Here is an 18,596-nt window from a genome sequence, read left to right on the forward strand (position 1 = left end):
CAGGCTTTTATATGCCATGCTAAGATGGCTTCTAGGAGACCTCTTTAATAGTTTTATATTAAAAAAAGATTTTATCTTAGGCACATGTGGATGCCTTATGGGTTAAATAGGAGGAAGGATGTTAGAATGAAATAAAATCATAATTTCCCTCCAAGCATGCAAGAAGTCTTCAGCCACACCTAAATGCATATGAAGGGAGCAATCAATCATTTAACTTAAAATGTAAGTTAAAATTTTAACAAAATATTCAGAGGGCAATCTATGCTTATCCAATAATATGCACCGCTGCTACCAGTTAAGTCAAACTTTCTCATTGTGAATACAAAGCACATTCTTCCAACTGTCAGCTCTTACATGCCATTTTCCTTCAGTAAATCTATTCATGTTCTACTAAACTATTAGATTTCCCTTAGCTTCCCACGTTTCATGCTAAATGCCCTTTTCCAGTTGTCTGCTTGCCAGATAGTGAATATATGTATTTATGCTTCTTAATCTTGAAAAGACCACTGCCTCACTTATTAGCAGATAAGCTCACAGTAAGGTGGCCTTCCAATAGTTATGGAGTAATACCTAAACATCCCAGTAGTCTCGGTAATGTTCTGTTTTTCATGAAAGTCTAAGATCCTACCTCAGAGAAGCTGGGTCCAAGTCTTCCCACTGCTGCTTTAGAATGTCAGACTTCTTAAATACATTGTGTAGGGGTGAGGCTAGGTCAAAAAGTCTTTTCACTAATAGATTCCCACATCCCCCAGGAAGAATTCCTGGGTTAGCAATTAATCCAAGTTGACTGGGTTTACCATGAACTTTAGAAGCAGCCCATCCTTTCTTGCAGAGGGTGCATTGTTTTCCCAAGTGAAGGACTGGAATCGTTTCTTGGTATTTCATCATGAAAATGTCTTACTGAATCTTGGCATCTCTCCAGAGAGATTTTAAGGGCAGTGATGTGGGGATAACAGCCTCGCTCCAAATTGAAAATTAGATTTTAAATTTCTTTAGAAATAGAGGCTATGACAAACTTAAAAACCTCTCAAAAGTCACTGGCCTCTTTTGTTTGGGGAGAAATCTTTAAAGTTAATAAATGTGAACCAAAAAGCATTGGAGCCAAGTCTCAATGTAGAGGTTTTTGGTGCCAAGGTTGAGGATGCACCTGGGAAAAAGGAACAAAATGACAGGAGCATCTGAGATTTGTGCTTCTTCTAAAGAGGGTTGGGAGACTTCAATACTTAAAAGGGAAACAGTGAGCATTAGAGGAAAAAAAAGAAAAAGGAAGTGTGAATAAATGAAGTCGTTGCCTTCTTTCGAGGTTTTAATCAGTGTTCACTGAATTCGCACTTTAGATGTGACAGGAGAGAGTTTAGAGGAACAGTCACCTGGGCGTTCATCTCCTGCTCAGTGAGTCTGGATTGTATATAAGATAAGGTACACAGCAGAGGAAGCAGTCAAATATGCATTTGTTTCAGGGGAGTGGAGGGATGACTCCCAGGCCTGTCTTTGTCCACTGCCTGTCAAGATAAGCCATTCATTTACATTGTCAGCATGACATTCAACAGAATGGTTTTAGGGTAAAAATCTCTGGGCCAGCAAGGAATTTCCTTGCTAGCAGACTGTGAGGGAGGTCCCTTGGGGAGGTATGTAGCTTTCTACCTGTGTAGCTGTCCATTTGGGAACAGTATGGAATCTGTAGCCCCATAGTCGGGAACAGACATGGAATATAGTTTTGCATGACAGTTTTCCCAAGCTTGACTTTTCCCTTTGGCTTAATGAGTTTGGGTCACAAGAGATTTTCCTTCTACTTTCTCCTACCTTCTATTTTCACAAAAGTGGCATTTGTCACTTGTGTTTTTCAGAATGATTTGTCTTATGCATAGTACAGAAGAATATTGAATTCAGTAGGAATAAAGGAGACATGAGAAATAAGAATGAGGGAAAGAATGCAACTGGTAGAGAAGAAAAAAGTGAGGGTAATACAAGTTATACATTTTCTAAAATTTTTTCACCAGAGCATATTAAGATATTTAAACATTAGGAAAATTGAACTTCCTAACATTTATTTCTCTAATGGGGAAAAGAAGGTGGTCTTATTACTAAAGTTCTGCTTCCCAAACATCATTGAATGCTTTTCATGCATTAAGTCAGCTAATGGTCACATTACTTATGATTTCTAGTCATCACAAATCCATTAGACATATACCTTACACCCTCTGTTACAGATAGGCAGAAAACCCTATACCTTTTCAGCCTTTAGAATGTGATTCAATAATCCTTCCTGAAGAATATTTTATATGTTATCCATAAATTCTCCAGACTAGCTATTGGATTGATTGTATAGACTCTTCCCTCTGGTGTGGTATGCCTTTCTACAGAGCCACAAAAGGGTTACAACCAATATTGATCCTCTCAACCCTGGATTGGTCTCAGTGTCCGGTGTGGCTACAGCCACAGGGGAGTTGATTTTGCTCTCAACAGCCACATCAGTTTTCCTCAAGGTGCCATGTAACTATAATTTTTATAGTTATGTCATGAAAGCATTTGAGAAGTGCTGCTATATCAATTAGGTTGGGCTTGTATTAACTTTCCCAAGGAAAAACAGACCTGTGAACAATGTATTGATCGGTATTAGTTTCTAACTCATGTGTCAATATTTTGTCTAGTGTTGAACTTAGTTATCTTGTAAAAATAGTCTAAATTATTTATATAAGATATTTTGTGGTGTCTCAATCTTTTCATGTTTCTTATTCACCTTTTTTCTCTTCCTCCGCTTTAACTCTTATTCAGGAAGTAATCCTTTTGTGTCAGTAGGTATAGACTTGGTTGCTACAAGCCAAGAGTGACTCCCACAGTTTGGAGTTTAGATTGTTTTAATTTCAGATAATTCTGCCTGCCCACTCTCACTCCATTCCAAAGTGCCACTACTTGACATTTTGGGTGAATCCGTATTTGGCAAAACCTTGCTAGTTATTATAAGACTTAAGTGTTCTTTCTATATTTCTAAAGATACTGGCCCTCTGCTCATGTCTCTGAGAAACAGATGATTAATCCATTTTCACGCTGCTATAAAACACCCAAGACTGGGTAATTTATAAAGAGGTTAAATGGGCTCAGTTCCACATGGCTCGAGAGGCCTCACAGCCATGGTGAAAGGTTAAGGAGAAGAAAAGGCCAGTCTTACATGGCAGCAGGCAAGAAGCATGTGCAGGGGAACCACCCTTTGTAAAACCATCAGATCTTCTGAGACTTATTCATCATGAGAACAGCATGCAAAAAACCCACCCCCAGGATTCAATTACCTCCCACTAGGCCCTTCCTACTACACATGGGGATTATCGGAGCTACAATTCAAGATATTTAGGTGGGGAAACAGCCAAACCATTATCAGAGACACAATCCAATAAGTTCTTAACTGGAGGTTCTGGCGAGAAAAAAAATATGCTGAGATTGCCAAGATCTACAGTAAGAATGAACCTTCTTTGAAATTGTGTAGAAGGGAAAACACATTTGTGGCAATTTTGTTGCCACACCTCAAACTGCAAAACTTATCACACTGTGTCTGTGAGTGCTTAGGTAAGAAAAAACATTACATTTATGGTAGAAGATGAGCAAATATGTTGTGACTGATGGCAGTCAGTTTCTATAGTTCTATACTATGGTTTCAGGCTTCCCCCAGAAGTCTTAGAACACAGCCTGAGGATAAGATGGTGACTGCTATATTTGAAATATGATAAATATTTGATGAGTTGATTCTTTGTCATGGTCAATGGACAGTGTCTAAAGGGGAAAAGTCGAGAGAAGTCAGGGTAGTTGTTGAAGATGACCGTTTTTGTCATGACTGAGCAGAGCCAGAAACAGGCTACTCCATGATTTTTAGTGGAATACACACCTTGTTAAAACGTCATGGGTAACTACTAAACCTCAACTTTACACCTACCCCATCCCAAACTGTTCATTGTTCAGAACCTTCAATACCTTTAAAAAAAAAATGAAATCCTTAAGATCCCAGGCAGCTTTCCAAATCCCATAAATGCCCCACAGTTGCTGGCATGGGGGTGACTTGTTTCCAGGCAGAGAATATTTAAATTCAAGGGCAATGATAAAGTCTTGTATCCTTCATTTCAAGTCTCTATCAGCATATGCTATTTCTTTAGAAAGTGGTTACCTTTCCTGAGGACACACACCTCCGCCACAACCTTCTGTAGGGCCCCTGTGACATCCTTGTTCCTAAGGCTGTAAATGAGTGGATTGAGCATAGGAGTGAGGATGGTATAGAAGGCAGATACAGCTTTGTCCTGCTCAGGGGTGTGGTAAGAGTGAGGCAGCACGTATGTGTACCTGGCAGCCCCATAGAAGAGGCTGACAATACCCATGTGTGAGGAGCAGGTGGCCACAGCCTTTTGCCTCCCCTCTGCCTCGCTCATCCTATAAACAGTAATGAGAATTCTTGTGTAAGAGCCTGAGATGACAGAGAAAGGGATGAGGAGCATCATAATACAGCAGACATACATGGCTGTCTCATAGGTAGATGTGTCCATGCAGGAGAGCTTCGTAAGGGCAGGGACCTTGCAGAAGAAGTGGTTCTCTCGAGAAGCACAGAAGGGGAACTGCATGGTGACAGGGGTGAGCAAGAAACCATCGATAGACCCTCCCAGCCAGGCTGCCGCCACAACCAACCAGATCTTGCGGCTCATGAGGACAGGATAGTGGAGAGGGTTGCAGACGGCTACGTAGCGATCATAGGACATGAGTCCTAGGAGGAAGAACTCAGCCCCTGCTAAGGTCAAGTAGAAGAAGTGTTGGGCAGTGCATCCTGCAAAGGAAATGGCTCTCTGGCTCATCACCTGGTTGACCAGCATTTTGGGCACCATGGTGGAAATACACAGGATGTCCATGAGGGAGAGTTGGCTGAGCAGGAAGTACATGGGGGTGTGGAGGCGGGAGTCTATGTGGATGAGAACGATCATGACCGTGTTGCTGGCTACGGAGGTCACAAAGACCAGGAGAATGAGGGCAAAGAGAAGCCAGGGGAAACGGGCGTTGCTGAACAAACCCAAAAGGATAAAGTCGGCATACACGGAATAATTGCCCTGCTCCATAGCTCTGTAGGGTACACAAAAGAGATAGATATGATAAAGTTGGAAAGGTATGTGATTTACATAAGACATTATGATGCAGTCATGAACAAACCAAGGTCAAGTCATCTTATTTCTTGAAGCTCATAATTTCCTGACAGAACTGCCTGAGCAGGATTGGGCTACATCTCATTATACCATCATTGTTCATTTAAGGATTTTCTTGATTTGGTGATTACTATTTAGAGTTCACAATGAAACAATCTTTGTTCATGACCATTTATTTCTGTCTTTCGAGTACCACCTTATATTGGTGAGGATACACCTAAGACATAATAATGGAACCAGCCTGATTGCATAGGATAGGGTGGTGGGGAGGAAAGGAGGATTGTCCGCATCCTACACTGCTCTCCTTAGACTCTAGTTCTCACACTTAGAATCCAGTTTCAAAATCACCATGAGTATGTATTTGCCTATGGAAAAATAACTGCATTATTTGACCTAATTTATACCATTCTTGACACGCTTGTACATTGTAAAATTTGAGTGCTCAACTTACATGTATCAGGTGGAGTATTTGAGAATGAGCCTGTGTTGAATAAAAAGCTGAGTTCTGAGAAGTCATCTAAGAATTCATAGGAAGAAAAATCATGGGAGAAAACGTTGAGGGTCAAGTGGTGTTTGCTTTCCTTCTTGCAGCAGCTAACTACCAATTATTAACATACAACTCATTGAAATGTTATAATCCAACTTATGAAAAAATAAACTAAATATTAGAGACAGTGTATCCCAAAAGGGATTTCTCAAACTTGTAGATTATGCATATATATCCATATCAGTTAAATATTTTACGTTTAGGAACACTTATGAGTTATTTGGATAGCTTCTCCCTGCATCATACAGATCTCTACACTATCCAGTGTGGTAGCCATGAGTCTTATGAAGCTGTGAAGCCCCTAAAACATGACTGCTCCAAATCAAGATGTGCCGTCAGCACAAGTTAAGAATTCAAACACTTGTTAAAAATATAAAGTTTTAAGGAGATGTGTTGCATATATTATGGTAACTTTTAGATATATTTGGATAATACAGATTAAAATTAGTTTCACCTGTTTTTTTACATTTTTAATGTGGTTACTAGAAAATTTAGAATTATCTGACTCCCCTAGGATTTCTACTAGGCAGCACCAGTCTAGAGTTATCCCTGAGAATATGACAGCTCCAAATACCTTCATCCAAACCAGTCCTCCAGAATTAAACACACCCCAAATTAGACAATTGATCCAAAAAATTTAGGTGTGTACCAAATTAGAAAAATGGCTTTACTTGTATATGCATTCACCTGCAAATAGCAGTAAGAACATTAATAACTGATTCGTAAATTTTACGTTTCCAAACAACTTTGTAAGATACTAGACCATTCTACAGTTGAAAATAATGAGGCTTAAGGAAACTTCCCCAGAGGAACATGGTTTTCTTTAAACAGTGACAGTGTAATTGTTCTATGCTGTTTTCCAACAGGACAAAGTAGACATCAATTCATTCATTCCATAAATGTTTCCCGAGAAGCACATTGGGTAAGCCAAAGTTTGATATTCTGAAAGGACTTGAATATAAGACATTGTCTGTCTTCAACAAGGAGCCTAGAATTGAGGCACATGAAGAACGTGTGTTGTGTGATCACAGGTGCACTTTCAGAATGGTTTTAAGACCTCAGCAGTTTTGACTTATTTGGTATGTGAACAAAGGACAATAAAAATGATGGAAGCTGCAGCCCACTGGCTGGTAGACAGGAACTTCACACCAGGGCCCCTCAGTACATTCCACCACAACCATGCCACAATGGATGGATGGAAAACGATGAAAATTAAATTCTCAGATTTTTACTGATGAAACCCACATTATATCCTTATGCATTTTTCAGTTCTCATTCTTGAAATATTACCAGCTTTATGCCGGAGCTTTCCATCAGCTGATTTATAATGTATCTATTATTTAAAAAACTGTAAACCATTGGGGAAATTAAAGGCAAACATTTAGTAGCAATTCGTATGGTGGAGAGCACTAAATGCTCACCCAGACCTGGTTGTCCATAATTTAATAAGAACAAGATCCTTGGAGGGCTATGCTTGTTATTTCACAGTAAATTCAGAGAATGGTGGCTACCTACTGGGGACCAGCCACAGTGACTGCTATTGGTCCACTGGGAATATTAAAGCCCAAGAGGAAAAAATGGGTCCAAAAATATCCTTATCAGGGCAGCTGTGTCCTGAACCCTGACCATGAATACTCCTGGCCCTGAAACTTGCTAATGAGACCCTGGGGATCTCCCCAGCTTTCTTCACAAAGGGAAAGGGGAGATATGAGTGGCTCCTAACCACTCAGATTTTAAAACCATTTTCCACTCTGGTAGTGTTGATTCATTCCCTGTATTTTAAGAATTACCCAGTATAGCAACATTTAAGCATACTTAGAAAATAAAGGAATCAACTGGATTATACCATGCCCCATGTAATAACTATGCATAATTCCAAACCTTAAACGTCCAGTTTTATATATACATAATATTTAGCACATCTTTCCCACGTAGTCTTTATACAGAATATTGCTGTGATTGAATAATATGACACACTCAGCTTAGTTGGTTTACATTCACATTGAGTTTGCTTATTATAAATATACAATATTCTGAGGTGAATTCTCTGGCATAATTCATGGAAAATGGCTTACTATGCTTTAGAAGCTTATCACCAAATTGTTAGATGCTGAACAGTAACAGAACACACTTGCAGCAGCATCATGCTTGCCCCAGCATTTAGCACTAGTATCTAAACTCACAATATGGATTTATGAAAAAAATTGAACATAGACAAAATATATACTATTTTGATTTTTCATGAAGTTTTCTATATAGGTGATTTGTCAAGATTAGTGTCTATAGATTATTTAGTAATATTCTTATGTACTATTTAGTGCAGCCATTTTGCCCCCCAAGTTACTTGTAATTGTAGCTATTTGATGTTTAGGCCAAAAAGTTTTGAAATATTTAAGACATTTATTTTCATTCTGTGTGCTGGATTTTTGAAAAAGATATTTTCCATCCAGGTATGTGATTAATATACAGTTTTAAATTTTTTAAAATGTAACTATGCATTTAAAATCTTTGGTCTAGACATTAAAACTATGCAACCATTGGTTTATGAGGTCAACCATATGATAAATTTGTACTTTAAGATCATGCCGGTGAGTTCTATCTAATTGGAGTTCTTCAAATAAGCAGGAGTTCAATTGTGAATGATGAGCAGGAATGACCTAAGTTCCAACAGTTCTCCTTGTTGATGTGGGAACACTATCATGGGTAAAATTAGTTTTCACCCTTGTTGCATGTATAAATTCTGGTATAAAAAGTGGGTACAAAAAAAAGTGCCAGGTTAGCTTTAAGATTATAATAGCAGCGACAGTTAGCTTTGGGAATCTCACCCTTTGCTGTCCATGTTTTTCTCTTCAATAGCAGATCCAGCAGCAGGTAAGCCAAGTTTTCTACTTTTCCGTTTTTGATGTTGTCGTTCTTCTGTCAGACTCTGCCCTGCATCAAAGATTGGCACAATTCTTGGTGACCATCTACCTCAGAATGCATTTGAGTGCTGAAAGGCTAAGCTAGACAGGGCATGAGGACAACAGGCATAAGAAAGGGAATATCTTGAGAAAAACAGGGCTAGATGGCAACCCTGACTATAAGACATAACGAATCTGATTGTACAGAGAATTAAGTTTCCTCCCCAGCAGTATTTTCACATGAAGTGTCACTTCTAGTTGTGGAAGAAAAGATTTTCTAAAGTAAAATCACTTGGGGAATCTTTAGAACGGTAGAGAAGTTTTGATTAAGGCCGAGGGATTGTCTTGAAGCAGACCAAGGGCATGATCACCTTCAGTCTCTAGAGAAGTTGAAGTGAGTTCTTCCCCTGTCTATTCCTACCCTTGAAACATTGTTCTTGGCATTTGTCATGTAGCATTGTGAACATTAAAGATGGTTTTTAAATCAGAAAGCTGGCTTTATATTCTATCTTCAACACTGATAAGCTTCTGGACATCTGGCAAGCCACTCAACATTCTGTTCTATCAGCCTCTGGGAACTTCTATATTAAATAAGTATGGTGCAATGGTTTCTTGGAGCAGGATATGGAGGTCTTCCTAACAACCATTTTTAGAGATGCTTATGAGGTACCTAAGAAGGTAGAATACTACGAATTAGATAAGCTCTTTATGAAGATTTTAAAATTGTATAGGTGAATATATGTTGCAATGATAAAAACTGTTGGAATCTCATTATGCAGACAGATCTGTATAGAATTCAAGTAATATGCTACATTCTGATGTACAGAAAAGATAACAGTCCATAACTAAGAAACGAGATCAAATTATGTAAGATTTATGAGTAGCACTATCCACAAGTATCTCTATAGTTCAAAGTCAGATGTATCAACTTCCACACTCCAGTATCTCTTTTGAACCAACTTTCCAGTAAGTCCAGAATCTATTTAAAGCATCCTGCAATTGATCATCAAGACTGCAAGCTTATACAGTATCTTCCCCAAACATGATGATCTGAATATTGAGAAAAACCTTACAGAACTAAGGTAGTACATGCAGTTCAGCATTTCCTTTTATGAAGTATGGGGAACTAAGAGGCATACATTCAGACTTTCTAAATCTGGAAGTATTCTATATTCTGTATTCTGTATTTCAAACTTGTTTTCTGAACTGAAACAAGAATACAGGCAGGGAGTGTCTATGAATTCAAACAAGAAGGTACAGTGGATTAGGCATGGAATTACATCTTGTTGGCAGAAGGATAAGGGTCAGTCCTTAACTATTGAGACTTTAAAATACAGTGATAGGCGAATCGTTTGAAGATCTAGAAATAGACCAGCCTGAATCTGTAAATGCCTAATACTAATGCCAGTTGACAGCAGCTACATTATGCAGGCTGCTAAGAAGATAGAGATCCAGTGACTTAAATAGAGCTTGCATCATGGTGATGGCTAGTACTCCCATTCAGGAGATAAATTGACATCACTGTCTCTAGGGTCCTTGTCCCTAGCCTGCAATTACAGTTTATGTAAATGTGACAAACTCCTTCACCTTAAAAATGTAACCTCTTAATTTACAAATTAAACACCCAGATAAGTCAGGTTGCTGGCAGCTGCAGCTTAAATTGCTTTTTTCTTTTACTTTGTTCACGACATTGTTTTGAAAGTTTCTTTTTACACCTCCAACTTTTAGGCATTTTCTCTTGAAATAGAAATCAACGTTTCTAAAGTGTTGTCTTGCAAAAGATACATTTTGGCCATTCCCCATCACTCTAGTACCTAATCATCCTGTCTTTCTTGTAATACATAAGACTTTCAGCATTGCAAGCATTTAAAAATATATACACTGAGATTAGTAAAATGAATAAGAGAAGATCTTTGGGTTACTTCAAGTAGCAGTAAGACCTCCTTTTCTCGTTCCAGTATTCTCACAAGGGCCCACACCGATTCCTGGGGGGAGCGGGGAAGAGGGGGGGCATTTTTAGACCCTGCGGTCTTGCTGTGCTGCAATCTACGCCTGCATGATCTTGGCTCTTTCTCATGTAATTTATATTTACCTAACTGGTGTTTAAATTAGTGGGGGGTGGAATTCAGGTTTTCTGAGACTGAAGCTTACGGCAATCTGGAATGTCTTAAGAAAACAGGCTACAAATCATGATTGCACAGGTATATTCTATTCAGTGAAACAAATTACACCTTTAAAAAGCTGACAAAATACCACAAATACATAAAAACACCAACTTAAATCTTATTTAACTGGTTAACTTACCACTTTTACTATTTTTTCCAACAACTGGCTACATTACTATGTACTGTAAGATAATATTTTCTATAAGCAAGAAGATGATTCAATCCTAGTATGGTTGGAATTTTTAAAATTTTTGGTAGTTTAGAAAATTCTTTGGGTCTTCCCCTTTTGTTTAGGATTGAGGTGCAATCTGAGAAAGCCACTGTTAAATTACTTTCATATATGACCTGCGCGCCTTAGCTTCCACAAAAGTTGACCTTAGAAAATATTTGAAACTGAGAAAAATGATTCAGAGCAGTCTGAAGAATGTGAGTTTTACAAAATGTTTTAGGCTCAGAGACATGAGTATGAGAATTCAGTAACTTCCCTAACCAGCCCTGCTCACACACGTGCGCCTGGGGTTGTTTAAAGGAATTTTATACTTTCCCTCCCCCCGTGTAGTTTCCAGACTAGCTGGTAAGTTACCTAAAATCTTACAAGTTGTACAATATGACCTTTACCAATTATCTTCATGTTCCCTACAGAGAATAGTGTATAGCTGATCAATAGCTACAGAACAATGTCTAGCTGATCAATAGTTTGTGAGCTTAGAACTTCTCTTTTCCCTTAGAAGCCCCATTATAACCGCTATTAGTTGGAGCATTTATTTAAGGCTACTAGAATCTGTCTTCTCAGATTGCATTTCCCAGTCTTGGTCCAAATATGCTTGGTTAATTTTGCCTCAGTTTTTTCCTTTAGGTTCACAACCATCACCACCATCCATCGTCTCCAGAACTTTCTCCTCATCCCAAACGAATCTTCTGTACCCATTAAAGATTAACTATTTCTCCTTTTCCTCATCTCTGGTAACGTCTATCCTGTTTCTATGGATTTTCCTGTTCTAGGTGCTGTAGCAACCTCGTACAATGACTACTTGAGACCGTCACTACCGCAGTTACTGCTTGAGGCTCATTACAGGACTGAGCGAAGGGAGGAAGGTAGAAATGGGGGAAACACTGTTTTAAGGCAGCGCTGGGCTCGGGGAAGAGCTCCCAGCTTCGAGTGAGCAAGGGCAGCCGCCCGAGCTGCTCAGCCCTCCGCGTTTATCGAGTAGAAAGAGCAGGGAGGACTCACGATGGATCAGCTGCGTGATTGATTCCAGGTTCACATTGTTGCGATCAGACTTTCCGACGCGCCGAATGACACACACTTGTGCCTGCGCGTGACGCCCCCCGCATAACCTCTGCGCGGCAAACGCACTTTGTCAGTTTGCCAACATTCTGCATCTATGAGAAGCAGTTTGGCTGCTTCCTCCTCCAGCCTCCAGTGGGAAACCGAGCTGATTACGACCCTCCTTTCGGCCTCCAACTTTTTTTTTTTAAATTGAATAATGCCTGTCCCTGCATAATGGGGGTTGATGTCAGCGGGACTCCGGTCGGTGCTCGTCCCGAGGGCACCCGCACGGTTTGTTCATCTCCTGTAAAGACACAGGCACATCCTCGCCCCACGTCGGTAACTACAAAAGCAAAGGCCTCTGTGGCTGCAGCCGGGAGCCACGCCACTGCTGAAGCCTCCGCTCCACAAGCTGCGGCTCAGCTTCTGCCTCTTTGCCTAATTGCTGCGGGTGAAACTTTCTATTGGTAGTGAAATAAGCTTTTTCTGATGAACAGAAGGCACAGAAAACAAATTGAGGCTTATCCTTCTCATGCAACAGTACAGCAAAAAAGCAATCCTTAAGCCTTCTGTCTGCACTTCTGCAGGCGGGTCTGTTAGATGCTATGGGTTGTGACAGATCTTTCTCCTAGTTGTACTTCCAAATCCCTGACCACCTCGCTTCTTACGTAGGGAGGGGTGCGATTTACAGGGGATAAGCAACAGTTGCGCAATATATTCCCCTGGTTCAAAACCCAGAGATCTTGGGACGTTACCGCTACCTGAATTTCTCCATAATCTGAAGAACTCCTGGGACTTCAGTAACGCCCCGCAAGTTAAGATGACTTTTGCCTAAAATTAATTCCCCCTATCCTGTTGGCAAAGGTCCCCAAATGCCAGTGTGAGTCAAGTTTGTTTCCTGTAAGTGTAACCCGCTCATTTGGGAGATGTAATCATGTGCTTCCAGGTGCTTGAGGGGGAGTCAAAGCACCTCCAGAAACCCCCTGGAACGGAGCTGTGGCCTGGACCGGGGAAGCCCCCTTGTTCGAGGTGTCCAGGTCCAGGCCCGCTTCTCGCTTCCCGACAGGGGGGTGCCGTTCTGATGAACTATTGAGTAGCATTGATGAGCCCAATGATTTCCCTTATTGCAACGAGGGCAAAGTCCTGGCGCTTTTTCTGTTGAGAGGAGAGCTGTTAGAAGATCCCTTCTGCCCAGAGGTCTGACGGCATTTTTGAAACGCCCGATTCTCTACACTTAACTTTTCCACTCTAGGGCTCAACCCTTGGCTCCTTTTAGGTCCGTCAACTACCAAAATTAGCCGTTGCCTGAGTCAACATTTTAAGTCAGTGAAGCCCAGTTCCCACCATCTTGAAAAGCTCTAAGAAAACCTCCTAAACTTTCTGCACACCTCACAGGTGCCACTGCACGTTCCAATCCACAGTTGTATCCTCATAAGCCATTGTCAAAGTGAGCATTTCTGTAGCCACAAAAAATGCTGCAAGCCAGTTTTCATTCTCCCTCTTGTCTACCACTTTTGATAGGTGCTGTAAGTGGGGCAAAATATTCTCAGGCCCTGAAATAACAAATGCTATGTACCAAACTCCAAACAAAGGAAAAGAAATAACCAAATTCTTCCCCATGTTACCCTGATTCAAAAGCTTCCCGTTCTTCAAGCCTCTGGGGCACTGACAAGTACCTTTTTAGAGCACTAGCCTTATATTGCTGCTGGCAGACTTGTAATGGTGTTTCCTCATTTGTCTGGCTAGCTTTGGTTTCTGTTCCAGCAGACCTTCCTTGTTCAAGTCCCTATAGGACCCTGTCTGTCCCTGCAAGTTTCTGCTAGTCTCCGCTAGTCTTTATCTATCCCCATAGTCCCTGTTAGTTCCTGCAAGTTCCTGTCTTTCCCTACCTATACTCTGTCTTTCTATCCCTGCTTATCTATTTATCCCTCCAGGCCTCTTCAGGTCCATACTTGTCCTTGGATGCCCCTGTTCAGGCACCACTTGTGAAACACTTGTACAATTACTACTTGAGACCATCATTACAGGACTGAATGAAGAAATGAATGTAGAAACGGTAACAAAAGACAGAAGAAAACAGTTTTAAGGAAAAACTAGCTTGGGGGAAGAAGAGAGATCCCAGCTTTGAGCAAGGGCAGCCGCCTGAGCTTTTTCAGCCCTCTATATTTATTGGGTAGACAGAGCAGTGAGGAGGACGTCACGATTGGCAAGCTACTTGATTGATTACAGGTTCACATCATTGCTATCAGACTTTCAGATGTACCTAATAACAAGAAACACTTGTGCCTGGGGCGTGACTGCCCTCAGCATAACCTCTGTGTGGCAAACGCAGTTTGTCAGTTTGCCAACATTCTGCATTTATGAGAAGCAGTTTTGCGGCTTACTCACCCAGCCTCCAGTGGGGTACTGAGTTGATCACGACCCTCACTCTTTTGGCCTCCAACAGGGTACCTCATATGAGTGGAATCATTCAATATTTGCCTTTATACTTACTTCACTTCACATAACATTTTCAGGGTTCATCCATGTGGCAGAAAATATCACAGTTTCATTCCTTTTGAAGGTGGAATAGTACCACATTGCTTGTATATATCACATTTTGCTTATTTATTTGTCTATTGATGGACACAACCTTTTGGCTATTGTAAATAATGGAGCTATGAACACTGTTGTAAAATTTTCTGAGTTCATGACTTTAATTCTTTTGAATTTCAAAAATAATTTTGAAATTCTTTTGAATGGTATCTTCAATAAGTTGAGACATATACATTTGTTGTGTGAGTCACTGAGATTTTGGGGTGTTGTATGTAAGTCCTATGAAGGACTCAGTGTAAGACTGGTGCACTGTTCTCACTTTTTATGGATGCATAGGAATATGTTTAGGGCTACAATGACAAAACATTGGCTATTTACCTTGAAATACTTTAACATAATAATAAAGGGAGTTTAAAAAGGAACGGATTGTTTGAGATACTGAAGAAATAGAAATAGATTCAGAGATTAATGAAGATAGATACTTACAGCCAGAACTACAGTTAGAGATATAGATTCAATGTTCTCTCTCTCCCAAGATAGACAGATAGCTAGCTAGATAGCTGGAGGATACGAGTACAATTTGGCAAGCTGATTCTTAAAAAGGTGATCAAAGAGCCAAGAATAGCAGCCAAGATAATGTTAAATAAGAACAATGCAGATAAATTGTCATACCAGAAATTCGGATTTACTTTGAAGTTAAACTGTTAAACGGTATACAATTCACACATCACAAGACAAATAAGCCAAAGAAAAAGAATAAAGAGTTCAGAAATAGGTCCATGCATCTACAGAAATTTTATGAAGCCTTATTTCATCTGACAAATATTTGTTGAATTTATACTATGTACAGCCATCTATTGAACTATTAAGACCCTTGGGATATATTTGTTTGCAAAATAGGTGCCTGTCCTCATGAAGCTGCCTATGTAGCCCAGAAGCAGTGAACAATAATAAACAGAAAAAAGAAGTTAACTATATAGTCTGTCAATGTCAAATGGTATAGAGAAGGGGAAAAAGAGTAGATGAAGGGAGAGAAAGCATGGCTGAAGCTGTGGTAATGTTTGTTGCTTTTTACAATGTCATCGATAGTATGGATCTCTTTGGAAGGATAACATTCGAGCAGTCTTGAGGACATAAAGAATTTAGCCCTGAAGAGAGTGTCGGGGTGGGAGGGATCCCAAGTGGAGAAAAAAAAACAAACAACTGGTAGGACAGGCCTGAGGTGAGAATGCACATGGCTTATTCAAAGAATGACAAGAAGGCCAGGATGGCTGGAGCAGTGAGGGAAACAGTGGCACAAGCAGACATCTAAGAGGTAATGGGGGAGAGGAGCAGGTAAAAGGGCCCCGTAGAGCTTACTGTAAGAATTTTAGATTTTACTCCCAATAAATGGTGAGCTACAATGGGGTTTTAATCACCAAAGTGGCATGATCTGATATTTCTTCAACTGCTGCTTTAGAAATAACCCTTAGAGGATTTAGGTAAAGCAGGAACATATTGTAGAAATGGTTGGAACCTAGGTGTCTTCTGAAGGTAGAGCCAACAGGATTCCTTTACTAGTTGGATATCGGTTTCAAGGGAAAGAGAAGCACCAGGGGCAACTCTAAGGGCTTGGATTGAGCAACTGAAATTGTGGACCTCCTACCAGTGGGCCTCAGGAAAGACGCAGTTGCAGGAAGTTTAGTGTGGGAAGACAGAGGCACAGATCAATTTGGTGAATGCCAAGTTTGTTTTGAACTGAAGTCATTAATACATAGATATTATATAGATACATGTTTATAGCTAAGAACCCCAATGAGCTTAACAGAGAAAAGGTACAGAAAATAAAAAGAAGAGGACTAGTAACTGAGCTAGGAGCCCTCCAGTATTAAGAAGTGAGCCTGAAGAAATGACACAAGGAGAAAAAAAAATTAAAAGGAAAAGCAAAACAGTGAGTTAGGAAAAGCAGTCAGTATGGTGTACTTGAAGACACATGAAAATGCAACAAAACAAAACACACATCTTCAATTGAGGGAATAGACAGTTATATCAAAACAAGGAAAAAAAACAGACAAACAAAAACTGTAATGATGGCCCTAGCACAATAAGGCCTGAAAGATTTGATTTATCCACATAAAGATCATTGAAATGAGAGGTAAATATCCTGAATAGAGAGGACAGTGGAGAAATTGGGGAGACCAAGAGCAGGCAAAGCTTTTGTGGAATGTGACTATAAAGGAGACAGAGATGTCACTGCAGATCTGGGAAAAATAAATTTATGAAGTTGTATTGGGAAAATTGTTTGTTCATATGGAGAATGGAAAATTTGCCTAAAGTCACATACCACAAACATGTTTTAGGCAGGTTAAAAACTAAAAGGTGAAGAAAGAAAAAAAAAAAAAAACTATGAGCTTTTAGAAGATAAGATAGATAATATTTTCTTGACTTCAGGTTATGAACAGATTACTTAAGACAAAAAAGACTAATATAAAGTAAAATATTGGTAATTCAATTCACAAATAAATAAAATTTAAACACTTGGATAGGTCACAAACTAGCAGATGTGTAACAAAACTGAAAACAATATCCAGCACATGTACAAAAAAAATTCTTATGTGTCTATAACAAAAGGCCAAAATTTGATAGCAAATGGGAAAAATACTTGAATAGGTACTTTACAAAAGAGAAACTCTAAATGGCTGATAAAGAAAAGTTACTCAACCTCATTATAAGTCAGAAAAATACATACCCATCAATTCTACCCATAGGTATAGGCACTATTTTTTTGCATTTATATACGAAAACATAAGCACATAAATGTCAATAGCAAAAGCATTCATAATAGCCCCAAGCTGAAAATAACATACATACTAATAACTATAGGATAAATATATCCATTAATAAGATATTCATTCAATGACATTGCATATGCTAAGGAAAATGAGCAAACTATACAAGATAATGAGCTGAATATCACAAAAATTATATTTAGCAAAAAAGTTAAAATAATATATTCAAAGTAACTTCATTTTTAAAGTTCAAAAATAGGCAAGAGTAAACTCTGTTGTTTAGAGATAGATACCATATTAATCCGTCCTTATGCTGCTATAAAGACATACCTGGGACTGGGTAATTTACAGAGAAAAGAGGTTTAATTGACTCACAGTTGCTTAGGCTTTACAGAAAGCATGGCTGGGGAGGCCCTGGGAAACACACAATCATGGGGGAAGGTGGAGGGGAAGCAGGTACAATCTTTACAAGGCTGAACAGGAGAGAGAGAGCGAAAGGGGAAGTGTTTCACACTTTTAAGCAACTAGATCTCACAAGAACTCACTCAGAATCATGAGCACAGCAAGGGGGAAATCCACCCCACGATCCAATCACCTCCTACCAGCTCCCTCCCTGAACACTGGGAATGACAATTCAACATGAGATTTAGGTGGGGACACAGAGCCAAACCATATTGATACATAAGATGTAAAACTATGAAAATAATAAAGGAAACTAGTCACCTGTCAGCTAAACAGAGAGTACCTGATTCATTCAGGCCAAAATGTGGAAGTATTACTAACCACAGGTTCTTGGGCTTCTGTGCAGTAGAAATGGACATGAGACCAAGCAAGTTTTCCAGACAAGGCTTTATTAAGGGCTTATGCTCTAACACAAGAGAGACAGCACTGGAATGACAGTTCTCTGGCTGGTTCCCCATGGCTAGGTCTTTGCTGTGTTGTTCTTGTTTTGTTTTTTGTTTTTTTTTTTTGAGACGGAGTCTTGCTCTGTTGCCCAGGCTGGAGTGCAGTGGCGCAATCTCGGCTCACTGCAAGCTCTGTCTCCCGGGTTCACGCCATTCTCCTGCCTCAGCCTCCCGAGTATCTGGGACTACAGGTGCCCACCACCACACCCGACTTTTTTTTGTATTTTTAGTGGAGTCGGGGTTTCACCATGTTAGCCAGGATGGTCTCCATCTCCTGACCTCGTGATCCGCCCGCCTCGGCCTCCCAAAGTGCTGGGATTATAGGCGTGGCCACC

General features: G+C 39.9%; 3 protein-coding genes across 7 annotated transcripts in view; all 3 read right to left on the minus strand.

The window, feature by feature from the left end:
* The window catches only part of LOC129033027 (olfactory receptor 14I1-like), a 76,376-nt gene extending 58,556 nt beyond the window's left edge, over nt 1-17,820 (minus strand). The window contains exons 1-2 of one of the 3 annotated variants that reach the window (XM_054480937.1): nt 12,015-12,059; nt 8,544-8,649 (exon numbers count right to left, since the gene is read on the minus strand). The gene's annotated coding sequence lies outside the window, so the exon portion shown is untranslated. Of the gene's footprint in view, nt 1-8,543; nt 8,650-12,014; nt 12,060-17,686 lie in introns of those variants that run through there. The other 2 variants (XM_054480959.1, XM_054480948.1) reach the window with 2 other exon arrangements.
* LOC129033048 (olfactory receptor 2G6) overlaps nt 1-17,820 on the minus strand; it is a 56,598-nt gene extending 38,778 nt beyond the window's left edge. The window contains exons 1-3 of one of the 3 annotated variants that reach the window (XM_054481014.1): nt 10,923-12,011; nt 8,544-8,649; nt 5,623-5,688 (exon numbers count right to left, since the gene is read on the minus strand). The gene's annotated coding sequence lies outside the window, so the exon portion shown is untranslated. The other 2 variants (XM_054481003.1, XM_054481025.2) reach the window with 2 other exon arrangements.
* On the minus strand, nt 4,139-5,087 carry LOC129033079 (olfactory receptor 2T27-like). Its single transcript, XM_054481094.1, is given in 2 exon segments — nt 4,139-4,174; nt 4,176-5,087. Coding segments are annotated over 2 exon segments (948 nt in total).
* Nucleotides 17,821-18,596: the final 776 nt, after the last annotated feature.

The sequence above is a fragment of the Pongo pygmaeus genome, chromosome 1 (genome assembly GCF_028885625.2).
Source record: "Pongo pygmaeus isolate AG05252 chromosome 1, NHGRI_mPonPyg2-v2.0_pri, whole genome shotgun sequence".
Classification (NCBI taxonomy): domain Eukaryota; kingdom Metazoa; phylum Chordata; class Mammalia; order Primates; family Hominidae; genus Pongo; species Pongo pygmaeus.